This window comes from Hydra viridissima, unplaced genomic scaffold (genome assembly GCF_058129835.1).
Source record: "Hydra viridissima isolate aposymbiotic clone 2 unplaced genomic scaffold, HvirCarnegie_v1 scaffold_2, whole genome shotgun sequence".
NCBI lineage: Eukaryota > Metazoa > Cnidaria > Hydrozoa > Anthoathecata > Hydridae > Hydra > Hydra viridissima.
Window position 1 is genome coordinate 19,559,039 of NW_028324301.1, and position 12,401 is coordinate 19,571,439.

The 12,401-nt window shown below is 28.0% G+C and overlaps 2 protein-coding genes across 5 annotated transcripts; both read right to left on the minus strand.

Annotated features, from left to right (window-relative positions):
- Window positions 1–447: 447 nt before the first annotated feature.
- Window positions 448–5,001, minus strand: LOC145191775 (sec1 family domain-containing protein 2-like). Of its 4 annotated transcripts, none has more exons than XM_090079351.1 (16): window positions 4,789–4,999; window positions 4,464–4,670; window positions 4,240–4,380; window positions 4,080–4,157; window positions 3,772–3,903; window positions 3,433–3,605; window positions 3,120–3,216; window positions 2,876–2,994; window positions 2,602–2,719; window positions 2,394–2,479; window positions 2,185–2,281; window positions 2,015–2,075; window positions 1,678–1,780; window positions 1,447–1,596; window positions 737–869; window positions 448–631 (listed from the first exon to the last, which is right to left on the minus strand). In XM_090079351.1, exons 1-16 carry the CDS (start codon window positions 4,951–4,953, stop codon window positions 539–541), a joined length of 1,953 nt encoding a protein of 650 aa, XP_089935477.1. In that variant the 5' UTR covers window positions 4,954–4,999; the 3' UTR covers window positions 448–538. The 4 variants fall into 4 exon arrangements, 3 of the variants coding, with proteins under 3 accessions (XP_089935477.1, XP_089935478.1, XP_089935479.1); XM_090079352.1 differs by having other exon boundaries at window positions 4,071–4,157; XM_090079353.1 differs by lacking the exons at window positions 4,240–4,380; window positions 4,464–4,670; window positions 4,789–4,999 and having other exon boundaries at window positions 3,772–3,893; window positions 4,080–4,153.
- Window positions 5,002–5,590: 589 nt separating this feature from the next.
- Window positions 5,591–8,371, minus strand: LOC145185282 (syntaxin-7-like). The gene is made up of 10 exons (XM_090079354.1): window positions 8,234–8,371; window positions 8,071–8,157; window positions 7,728–7,797; window positions 7,483–7,579; window positions 7,280–7,357; window positions 6,980–7,057; window positions 6,792–6,826; window positions 6,558–6,639; window positions 6,272–6,344; window positions 5,591–6,149 (listed from the first exon to the last, which is right to left on the minus strand). Exons 1-10 carry the CDS (start codon window positions 8,280–8,282, stop codon window positions 5,971–5,973), a joined length of 828 nt encoding a protein of 275 aa, XP_089935480.1. The 5' UTR covers window positions 8,283–8,371; the 3' UTR covers window positions 5,591–5,970.
- Window positions 8,372–12,401: the final 4,030 nt, after the last annotated feature.

Here is a 12,401-nt window from a genome sequence, read left to right on the forward strand (position 1 = left end):
GATGAAATTTTATAAAAAGGCCCCATTTTTTTCTAGTTTATTTTCAAACTTTTTTAAAAAACCTCATGTTTTCAAAAACATAATAAAACCAATTACCATACCTTAGAGATTGTCTAAATAAAACTTGAAAGAAAAACATCTTTTTAAGTGAGTTGCAAGCCAGAAAACATTAGCGTCCCCCCACTCTATCCCAAATTTCCTAATACAAATTACTGTAAAACCATGCGTCTTTGCTTAACTACCAACTTATTCTTTCAGTTTATAAAAAAGCAACTAGCAAGCTAATTTAATGTCAATATTATTTTACTACTTTTAGTAAGCAAATAAATATTTAAAATTAAAATCGTTATATAAAAATATATACAAAATTATTTAGAACATAAATTTTACGGTAAATATCGATAAATTACAAACTCAAATCTCGAATGGTTTTAAATATAAAAACAATTTCTTTTTTCTTCATAACCTATTTGTTACGATCTGATGAAAAAATTAGTTTTACTACATTTACCGAATTTTCATGACGACATTTGTAAAATCAAGTGTCTATATCTATAAATAGATTGTCCGTGCATAGTATTTGCTCGAATGCATCGGTACATGATATAATTTTAGTGCTGCCAATGACAACCTAAAAAAAACATTTGGGTTTGTAATCAGTATGACCAAGGACAACTGTAAACTTATAGACAAAACAGAGAATTAACTATTTACTCGTGACAATACTTCTTATTACCTTTTGTGTAGGACGCATTTTATTTAACGTGTCTTTCAAACACTTGATTTCATGCCAAGTTATTCCTCCAACAACAAAAAGAAATAAAGTAGGATGATCACTTGGTCGAGGTTTACTCACGTTCATGAAAAATCTGATAAAAAAAAGTTCTTAAAACAAACTTCTTATACAAAAAATTCTAAAAGCATAAAAAAAACAATGTCTTTTCTAGAATTTAGAGGTTTCAGATTGAAGTGGAGTTGGGAAATTTATTCAGAAGACACTTCATTAAGTAAAACTATGAAAGTACTATGCAAAAAATAAACACATAAATGTTGATTTATTAGATTTTCACAGCCTACTTTTATGAACTTTTTTCCTTTTTTCAATGGTTTTTTATGGTAGAAAATCAGTAATTGATTTTTGTGTTAATATTTCGCCTAACGCTATCTTCCGCTTCTAAAGATAAGCCGTAGAAGTCATCTCAAGGAAGCATTTAGTTACTAAAATTTAACACAATAGCTTTAAGTATTGTTAGCATCTTTAATCAACATGTCTTCACGAGATTCTTGTAGATTAGGATTAATCTATATATCAGCTAAATCTCAATGCAATCAGTTTTCCTTTCTCTAGTTCTACTTAAAAGAGTTTTTGAAGAAAAATCAAAAAACAAATTTAAATATAATCTGAAAACTTCTAAAAAGGGACAAAAAAAATCAACCCAAACTCACCCAAAGCCAGTTTTAAGGAAATCTCGGAAGCCATGGGAACAAAACTCAATGTCAATTAGGTCAGTTTTTGTAGGATCAAAGATCTGCTCAACAATTTGTTTAACTATTGGTTTATATTCCCAACCTGATGGTGTTTTAACAAAAAGAGACCTAGGAAATAACTACAATATCAGTTGAAGTCAAGTTCTCAATAAATGACAATGAAAAAAGAAACCAAAAAAATTATCATACTTGAATTGTTGCAGTTGTTTTCTGGCTTGACTAATACCCCGAAGTCTTTCAAATATATCAGCTACACGAACGCGTATCTGTCGCTCACTCGAATCCAGATCACCTAAATTTTGAAAATAAAAGTTTTTTTTTTAAAATTAAACAATAAGCAATCAAATAATATCATTAAAAAGAAAATTAAAAAAAAAAATGCTAAAAAAATTAAAAAAACACACACAGACAAAAATTAAAACTAGAAAAAACCGAAAGTACTACAACTAGAGTTACATAAGAATTAACAGCAGAAATAAAAACACTAACCCAGAGATAATAACAAAACACAAAAATTACAAAATACCCATAAAGAAAAGCAAATCTTCTTGATGCTCTCCATCTGTTAAAATGCTGATGAGTGCTTCCTTTTAAAGCAGATAAAAAAATAATTATAAGAAAAGCAAGAATCTGTTATAAAAATACAACAAAAAAACAAAAGATTTAACAACACCTAATTGATTTAAAGCTAGATACCTTTAGTGTTTCTTCTTCTGCTAATGGAGAAACCAGAGTATCTTTATGAGCTGAGTATACAAGCAAGCACAACATGAGGGCATCAACTACACTAAACCTAATAACAGTTATTTGGCTAAATGGTTTAGTAGAATGAATTATAAAATAAATATTATGCATTAAAATATAGTAAATAAAACAATACAGAAGAAACCAAAAGAGAAAATTACCGACTCTTTTTTTTTGACAATAAAGACAATATTTGTTTAAATGGATTACTACTCAATGACTCTTCTTCAAAATCAAGCAAAATGACCTATGGCAGAAGAATCATCTGATGAAATACCATGTAACAAAATGTAACCTGTAACTGTCAACAAAGATGTTATTATGAGATAACATCAAACAACTTAATATTAAGAGAGATATTTAAGAAACCTTTTCTGCACTTAGCAATTCTTCAAGATGTTCATTTTCTTCATCAGTAAGACCATTTAACAGAGCCATGCATGGTTGCAGCAACCATCCATATTTGTAAAACAAAAGAATGTTGCACCTAAATAATCAGAAAATGAGATACTATTGTCAACTTAGTTGTTTACACTAGAATTATAGCAATGAAAAAGACAGTTAACATATTCTGTATACTTTATGCTTGTTTTACAACTATTTCAACAGTTTATTTTAACTTAGAAATATAAACATTATTTACTTGAACTTTTCCATCAACTTTTTTAAAGTGGACAATGAGTGAGAGCAATCATCAGGAAGTGGAATACTTTCATTTTTTAGAGCTGTTTTTAATTCATTGCATACATATGAGATACATTCCTATGAAAAGCAAATGAGATACATTCTTATGAAAATTATATGAGAAACTTATTTCATTACAGAAAGCAAAAATCTTAACAAAAATTTAAATTTAAAACAAATAAAAAATTAAATACTTTTTTCACCTTTTTTGATTGATTGATTAGAACCAATAAAAGTTCCTTGTGTTGAGAATGATTTGGATAAGAGAGACAACCAGGAAATAGTGTGATTGGAGTGACACTGATTGTGAGCATTAAAAAAGTAAAAAAGATAATAAAATAAAAACACAAAAACAAACAAAATTTAATATATATTTGCAAACAACTCACATGGAATTCACTGCAGCTAAAGTTAATACCAATACCATGCTGTTGTATATTAATCAAGATTCACAACATTTAGAAATCTGATATTTACTATTTAGGTGTCGAAAAAAACTAGAATATTTCAACTCACTTTCCATCAGCAAACAGATTTTTCATATCAATAGAGACATCATTATTATGGTGATTCAAGCGAGGCAAAATTTCAAAAATAGTACTAAGGACACTCTCAGATTGATGACTCATTGGAGAAACTAAATCAAGGGTGCGGTCAATAAAGACTATTGAGGCACGAGATGACGCTATCTGTTATTAAAAAAAACCAACTAAAAATCAAATACAGTTAAAGAAAGAAAAGAATCATTTGTTGCCATTATTCATTATACAAAACTAAGTAACAAGGAGTTCAATTCAACCAATAAAAGTAACTTTTTCAAAGCACTCAAATCAATTTTTAAGTAATAAATTTAACCTTCCTTCTTCCTCTTGCCTGTGGCATATTTGCAAGCTCACTAGCTATTATCTTGCTAAAGTGGCCCACTGCATAGCAATCTTCGCTAACATTCATTGATTCAAACAGCGCATTTAAAGAAGCTGCAAGCATCTAAATATAACTAATTAAGAGCAAAAAAAATCCAAAAAAGCAGAAAAAAGAAAAATAAGAAAAAATATTAAAGTTTTACAAAATGACTTGAAAAAATATATCAAAATTAAAATAAAAAAAAACATAAATAAAGCAATTTTATGTTGCAAGTAAGTTGCAAGTTTTACTTTTCAAACCTTAACTTGAGCTTGAATATTATGTGGCAGGGAAGTGCCATCGATTTCTCCCAAATGATTAAATATTCTTTTGTTCCCCTTAAAAAATAGAAATTTATTGAAAAGTTTTTGATAACAAAGCAAGTTTTATAACAGCTTTATAGATTACCAATACCTTTACCTGACTATGTAAAAAGGCTTGCAACCTTGCTACATCAGAAGGCAATAGTGGAAAAAGCCCGCTATGACTTGTTGTTATGAACAAATTTTCTGAGACAGATATAGCAAAAAGTGGTATATGCTGAACAAGTACTGACCCACACTAAAGAAAAAACACACTTATTGCTATTTAATGAAATTTTGTGTAATAAATCATACAAAAGAATTTTAAAAATGTAAAATTACCTCATCCCTCATCCATAGTTTCATTTTACAAGTAAACTCACTAAAATTTCCTCCTAAAAACTGGTGTATTTCATCTGTTAAAACAGAAACAACAAAACATAAATGAAAATCACTGTTCTGGATAATTCTCTGCATATATTTGGAAATTGAACCATGCAAATTGCTAGACACAGCAAATACAGCTTTAGTTTCAGACTCCAAGCACTCCTGTAATTAATTATTAAGCTGATTAGACCAATAACTTGCATACTATGTGATAATTATCTAGTTTGTTCATAATATCAAAAAATTTAGGCATTAAAAATTCATAAAAAAAAAGAAATACTTTGGTGTTTTTTATATCTTTTATTGCTAAAGCACCAGAAGCCAATAACTTTTTTACACCATTATTCCAATGCAAATACTCAGCCACAGAATTGTCGACAAAAACAACAGCACCTTGAACTAATGCTGCAAATGCATCCAGTGAGCTTTCATTAAACTTATCCATTAACCTGCTTTGTGAAAAAGTAAAAAAAAAAAAAAAAAAAAAAAAAGTGAAAAATATCAAAGAAAAAAAAACTTCATTTATTAAACTACTGTAATTGTTAAAATGTAACAGTATTTATTTTCTAAGAGATCTTAGGAATAGAATTTCAAATCTTTATCAAATATAGTTTTAAATCAACCTTTTAGTAATCATCTTAATGAAAATTTAGTACCAACTTTTACATTAATTCGTCAAAAAACTTTTGTTAATGTTTGCTATAGATTACTAAGATTGAAATCAAAAATTTTTTCAAGTTTAATTTATCATTATTCTTTTTAATATTTTCATACATCATCAATGACTTGCTAGATCACAAAGTGAAAAATCAACACAAAAGTAATATTCTCCTTTTTAAAGGAAAAACAGCAATAAAGATAATATAAGAGCAAGATGCAAAAATAATTCACTAGAATTTTTCTTATATAGAAGTTTGTTTGATTTAAGATTAAGTTCAGAAGATCTTTAAATTTTTCCAAAATATTGAGAACAAAAACTCAACAAAAACATTAAAAAAAAATTTTTTTATATTAGTAATAAAAAAAAATTAATATTTATAGTACAAATGCTTTGGGGAAATATACAAAAAAAACACCTTAAATGTATTTAAACAAAATTATAATAACTGCAATTTTTATATTAGCATTCAAGCTGAATAAAATGGAACAGCTTCACTGAAAAAAAAGAAATAAACAGGTGAGAAAAGAGAAAAACATCAAAAGGAACATTTAAAATACTCATTGCCATCTTATGTAATGTCACAATGTCAAAAAAACAGCCATACACTTAATGACTGTATAATTGTAAAAAAACTATATACTGCATAGTAAAATAAGAAGATAATATAAGAATAAAAAAGAAAAGTTCTTTTGAGACGGACATTTTTAAAAATCAAGGAGAAGACTTTTCAATTTTTTATGATAAGTAAGTCATCTGCCTTCCTGGTAAAACCACCTTAAACTTTATTACACAATTAACCTTTTATTTTCTTACAGAAAAATATATAATGAGTGTTATAGCAGCTGCAGCAATTATTAATATGACAAGTATAACACATTTTTTTTTTCGGGCAGATTTCTGATAGTTTTTAGCTTTTTCCAGCTGTGTATTGGCAGTTTCAACTTGAATTGCAGCTGTTGCAACATTAGCTTCAATACTGTCTATATAAAAAAAAAAGGAAACTTATTTCCTTACAGCATTTTACTAAAAATTTGTTAATTACATAATATAAAGGTCATCAAGACTTTTTTTAATGTTTTATGCTTTCAAAAAAATCACCTACCTATGACATCACCTTGTTCATGTACCATTATTGCTAAATCTTTGAAGATTTCATTTACATCAATAATGTCTGACTAAAAAATAAATGATTATATGAAATTCTTATGAAATAAAGATATATAATTTTACAATAACAAAATAAAAAATAATTTTATAATGAGAATTATACACAGTATCAAATGAAATATCGATCAAAATATATACTGTACTGATTTTACTCTTGAGGTTTGTGGGCTCTTAAGAGTCTTTTTAATAAACTAAATCAAAGTAAAAAGTAGTTTTTTTACTTCAAGTTGCCGTAAAGCATCTTCACGTTCTGTAATCATCTCAAGAGATAATTCAGCCTCTTGTTGTACTTGTAATTGAACCCTAAAACACACATGTTTAGTAAAGTATGTTTAGTAAAAGTATTACAGATTTTGATATGTAAAACATTTATTAGACATATTTTCCCTTAGTTTAAAAGCATAATCCCCTAATTTCCTTTAGCTCAAAATCATAAAGTTGTAGTAAACAAATACCCAGAGGCCTTGATTGGTAATGTATCTTTATCTTCCTAAAATATAATAATATAAGAGCAATTATAAAAATATAAATAACTTTAAAAGTATTTAAAATAAAAGCACTTTTAATTTAAATTTTTTTTAAAAAAAGAAGCATTTTAAATATTATTTTATTTTACATATCTGAAAATAATAATATATTTTACAGAAGCATATCCATATCCTTTTTCAATAGACTTTGTTCTGGCTCTCTGCACACTTGCTCTTTCTTTTTCAGCAGCTAACTGTAAAAAAAATGACTCAACTATCTATTAATAATTTAATTCAATACACATCAACAATTTTATAACAAAAGATTAAACATATTTTTAATAGTTTTTATTTTAAATGCTGTTTACATTTATGAGTAACTTATAAACTTGTATTACAACCTTATAAATATTTCCAATGATTCATGTAATATTGTAATATTAAAAAATAATATTTTAAAAGAAATATTAACCCACTCTCTGAACTTTTTGAAGATTTTGTAAGGTGAGGGAAAAGTTCTCTTGAAACTTTTCTTGCTGTATTTTTCGTTGCTTCTACAACAAAGAGAAATAATTTTAACAACATTAATTGTATTTAATTGAAAACACAGGAAGCATATGACAATAAAATTATATACAAAATTCATTTAAGTCTAAAACTTGATAAATCAAATACTTACCGCTTCTATTGAATTACCAGTTTCTAAGAGACTCAATTGTTTAAGAAGTGCTGAGGTTTGTTTTGCTATCTGATTAGCATCCTTTTGATCATTTTGCCTAAAAAAATATATATTTTTTTTAAACCAAAATTTAAAATTGATGTCTCAACTTCATCTAATTTCTAAGTAATGAAAGAAAAGTGTTCAGAGTGTTCATGAAGTAAACCTAATCTTGGTATTTTAGAAAATTTAGGTGATGAACTTACAACTGTTCAAATAATTCTGGTACATCTTGAGAAGTGCCTATCTGATTGACCATTTTTTGGATAGAGGCAACTAAATAATATTAAATTCAGAGTAAATAACAGCATACTAAATATATTTTGTTTAAAACCAAATAATTAAAACTATTGCTTCAAGGTGGGGAAATTTCACCACTGTAACTATATGCTCCTATATTAAAGCAAGTTTTCAAGTCTTTTTCATTTTTATGTTGTATTAGGTGATGCTAAGGTTGGGTCAAGATTAGCTTAGGATACTGAAAATTAACCCATAAGATCAAATCAGAAACAGACCTCATAAAAGATATAATATAATGAAAGTGCATACCTTTCCTAGTGAGCACTTGAATATTATTGCTGACAGATGATGATATTCTTTGATAACTGTTATCATCTTTTGGAACATTTGAATAACCTATATAGTTATGATTAGATTTAAAAACAACAAACAATGCTTCAGACATTTCAAAGAAAAGTAAAACTCTACCCACCTCCTGACTTAAAATCTTGATACCCACCACCAAAATCTCCACGAGACATTTTGTCTTTTTTTATATATACTTTGAAATATGACAAAAATACACTCAATATATTAACCAAAAAGTCTAAACATTTTTAAAAAAAGCACATTATAGAAAAATATTACATTTTAACTACATTATAGAAGTAATAAAATTTCAGCAAATAACAAAAATTACAAATAAAGTACAAAATATCCCAAGATAGTTGAATAAAGAAGAGCTAAATTAAATATTTGGTTAATTAACTTCACATTCAGCATTGTAACTGTCACTAGGCTCATCAGCAACATCTAATTGTGACATATCAGAATCTAAAAATGGATTTTGTGACAGTGATAGTGGCACTGGAGCAGGGGGTTTTCTCCCAGATGTGGATGGCATAAAATCCTTTTCAAACATTTTACCTTTTGATTTGTTGACAAGTTTCCAGTATTTTCAAGGGCTAATTTGTGCACAATAAATACTAGTTTTCCAGCCCTGTTATCAATCTTTATAATCAGCTAATTTTATGTGAGAATAAGGACTAAAAGATCTCTTAACAGAGAATTATTTGCTGCCATTATTCATTATACAAAACTAAGTAACAAGGAATTCAATTCAACCAATAAAAGTAACTTTGTTGATGATAAGCTCAAAACTTTACTAGCAACTTTTGACAACTCTGTAAAACTACTTATACACTTCCACCAGTTTGAAAGTGCATAGGTAATTTTGCAGAGTTGTCAAAAGTTGGAGAGGCACGGTTCACATTTTAATTATCAATAGCTAAAAAAATCCCAGACATCTTATCAGGAGTCTGGAGAAAAACAGAGTACTAACTTGTACTATATACGCTCTTAAGACTGAATTGCAGAAACCCAAATGTGACCTGTTTTTTTTTTTTGTCATGAACATGCATATTCCTGGTCTGAATTTGGTCTACACTCAGACAGACTCAGTGCAAGCAGTAATATATTGTTTAAACAAATATAGAATAATCTGACATTACCACATTAGAAAAACAAATGGGGATAAATATCTGAATAATTATTTCAAAATGTGAATTATTTTATATAAATGTTATATTTTAAAAATGTGATATATTTAATTAATAAAACATGTAAATATTACAAATTAATCAAAAGAAACTAAAAAATCAATATTTTTGTTGTATTTTTCAGGTTGTGTTTTTTTTATGTAAAAAAAAAAAAAAAAAAAAAAAAAAAAAAAAAAAAAAATTAAAAAAAAAAAAGCAAGCTTCCTTTTTCCTTTTTCAACCTTATACCTACATATAAAATATTCTTACATGTATTATTTATCTTAACTTTGATTTTTTTATTTGTGTAAAAGCAACTGTATCAAATTTCTACTTGCAAGCAGCAACATCTGTATAGAAGGTAAGCTTACACCAAACAAGTTATTTATACTTGTCTAACAAGCATGTACTAGTAGCAACAGTGTTGATGATAGGTTACAACTTTCAAGTAGTAAGTTAGAGTTTAGAAAGTATAAACTATGATACTAATTTAATCAAATTTGTAAAACTATAATATTATTGCAGATGGCAGTGAATACATTTTATAAACTTTTTTTTACTTAGTGGCATAAATGCTATAAGAAATCTATAATCAGACTGTATGGTATGCCACATAAAACCTAAAATTTAGAAAGCTCATAGATATAAAATTTACTTATATACACCTGTTAAATGTCTGCTTTCTAAAGTTCCTCAATTACTAATACCTCAATGACTTATAAAGTTAACCTACTCAAAAGCACAGGAAAGATAATGGAACAAGTGAAGACAAGTCTTGTCATAGATACTTTTTTAGAAACATTATGCTTAACAAAATAAAACTCTCAAGTTTCCAATTCCATAATATATGTGTAAAACACTTTCAAAAATCATTTTAAAAAAATTAAGTAATCAGATTTTTATTTCATTTTACAAAACCATATTATTTTATACGCCGTTCTCGTTAGTTTTTTTTATACATTACATCATATCATTTTAGTATTGAGCCATAAAAGCAATGCTCGCGATGGACGGTTATAAGGGCTTCCTCGATATATGGTATTGTATGTATTTTTTTACAATGAAAGTAAGACAGTCCTGTGCGACCTTGCTTACTTTTATATAAGATCTGGTATAAGATTTTTAAATGCTGAGATCTTAAAATAACAAATTTTAATCAGTTTAAATACCATGGGAATGAAGTTGCAATTTCTGATATACACAAAATTATGCTTCAAAATCACGTACGATTATACAGATGAACTAGTGAAATAACGAGGTGCCAATTCGTTGACTAAAGCTACTAAAGCAGCTACTCATTTGTTGAGTAACAGAAACCTATCAGTTTTAATTAGAAAAAGTTTTGTATCATCAGAAAAATTAAAGTCAAGGAACGTAACTTGTGATTGCTGGCAGTTGAATTGTGACGAGATATCAGCTTATTACATTGGCTCTAAATATATTAGTCATTTTAATGAACAGAAGCAAAAGTGATCATTAAAAGCAGGACATCAAATGCTTCCACCCTATCATATCTATGTATTTTCGTTTGTTCTATTGAGATTGAGTGACGGACAAATCATTATTTGAAAAAATCCGTGGTCTTCATCTACAGTATAATGCCAACCAATTTAGTCAATTTTTTCAAAGGAAATAATTTAATTTAGAAGCTAATAAAATTTTAAAAGAAGTATCACAACTTATTCCAGCACTTATAATAGGTGGTGAATCTGAAATGACTGTTAAATACGACCTTACACTCTTAATGATTGATGGAAAAATATGCAACGCTTTGACTGACACACGTTATCAACAAAAATGTTGCATATGCAGTGCGACTTAGAGAGTGACACAGTAACCGAAAATGCGGTAATACCGCGGTTACCGAGGTAATTACTGCGGGGTTGAAAAATATTTTACGGTAAAAAACCTGATAGGGATGGAGTGGGGATAGGGACAAAGCTGATGGGGTTGGGGTAAGATGGGTACAAACCTGATGGGAATTTGGTATGGATAGGGATAGTTTGGTATGGATATGGGTAGTGTACGACTCTGAAAATGATGAACAGTGAATTAAAAGGCCTCTGTTTTAACACAGAATTTTACACGTTTGGATTGTCTACTTTGCTTGCGTGGATTCGTTGTTAAGTGCTTGTTACACATTAGCTATCGTTTGAATATAAAAAAAGTACCAAGTTATATATGGCGAAAAAAAATCTGGTGTATAACAACGTTTAGAAGAAATGAAGAAAAATTTTAAAACCATAATTCTGCTTACTTTAGACAAAATCTCTTTATCTAGAAGAGTCTCAAGAAACCCGCATTAAAGATTTTCGGTAGTTTCGCGAATGTCATTCTAGAAAAAAAATCACGTATTTCCACAAACATAGATTTTCTTAATGTGTTTTTGGTAACAATCCTGTCATCAGCTCACAAAGAGAAGAACCAAGTTAGAGAAATCCAAATATTTTGTACCACTAGTCGGCAGAAATGAACTTGTTTTTTTTCTTTATTTTAACATATGATTTTTGTTAATTTGAGGATGCTGAATCTACCTTGAAGCTTTATTGGTCAGTTGTTTTCAAAATTTTTAAGGAAAGGCTTTCAAAGTTCAAGAAAAGTATATTTTCGACCATATTTTTAGCGTTGTGACATCAAAACCATGGCCTTTTTGGTTAATCTATAGGTTACTCTTATCATTTGGATCATTTTGAATTCAAATATAGTATTGGATTTCAGGAGAAGCATTTAAAATTTTTGCTTTATGAATTTTCAACTAAAATATTAATGCTATAGCACCATCATATGTCGCATAATATTTAAATTTTTAGTGTTGAAAAGGAAAGTGAAAACTAGTTCTACTAACTAAAGTTTGTTTGTGAAATGTTAATAAGTAAAAAAAGTTTAATGTAATTCTCTAGTGAGTAGAGCCATTTTATAAAGTTTGGCGTCCCTAAAGAAAGTGCCGCGAGGGCTGAAGGCATACAAGCCTTAACCTTATTGTTATTCTTAATTATTTTATGTCTAAATATGAAAGTCAATTTAAAATGTTTTAACATTTTGTGCAAACACATTCGGGGGTCTAAAAAAATAAATAGAAGGCAGCAGCATTCTTTCATTTTAGGTTTCGTGTTGCCTAAGTAC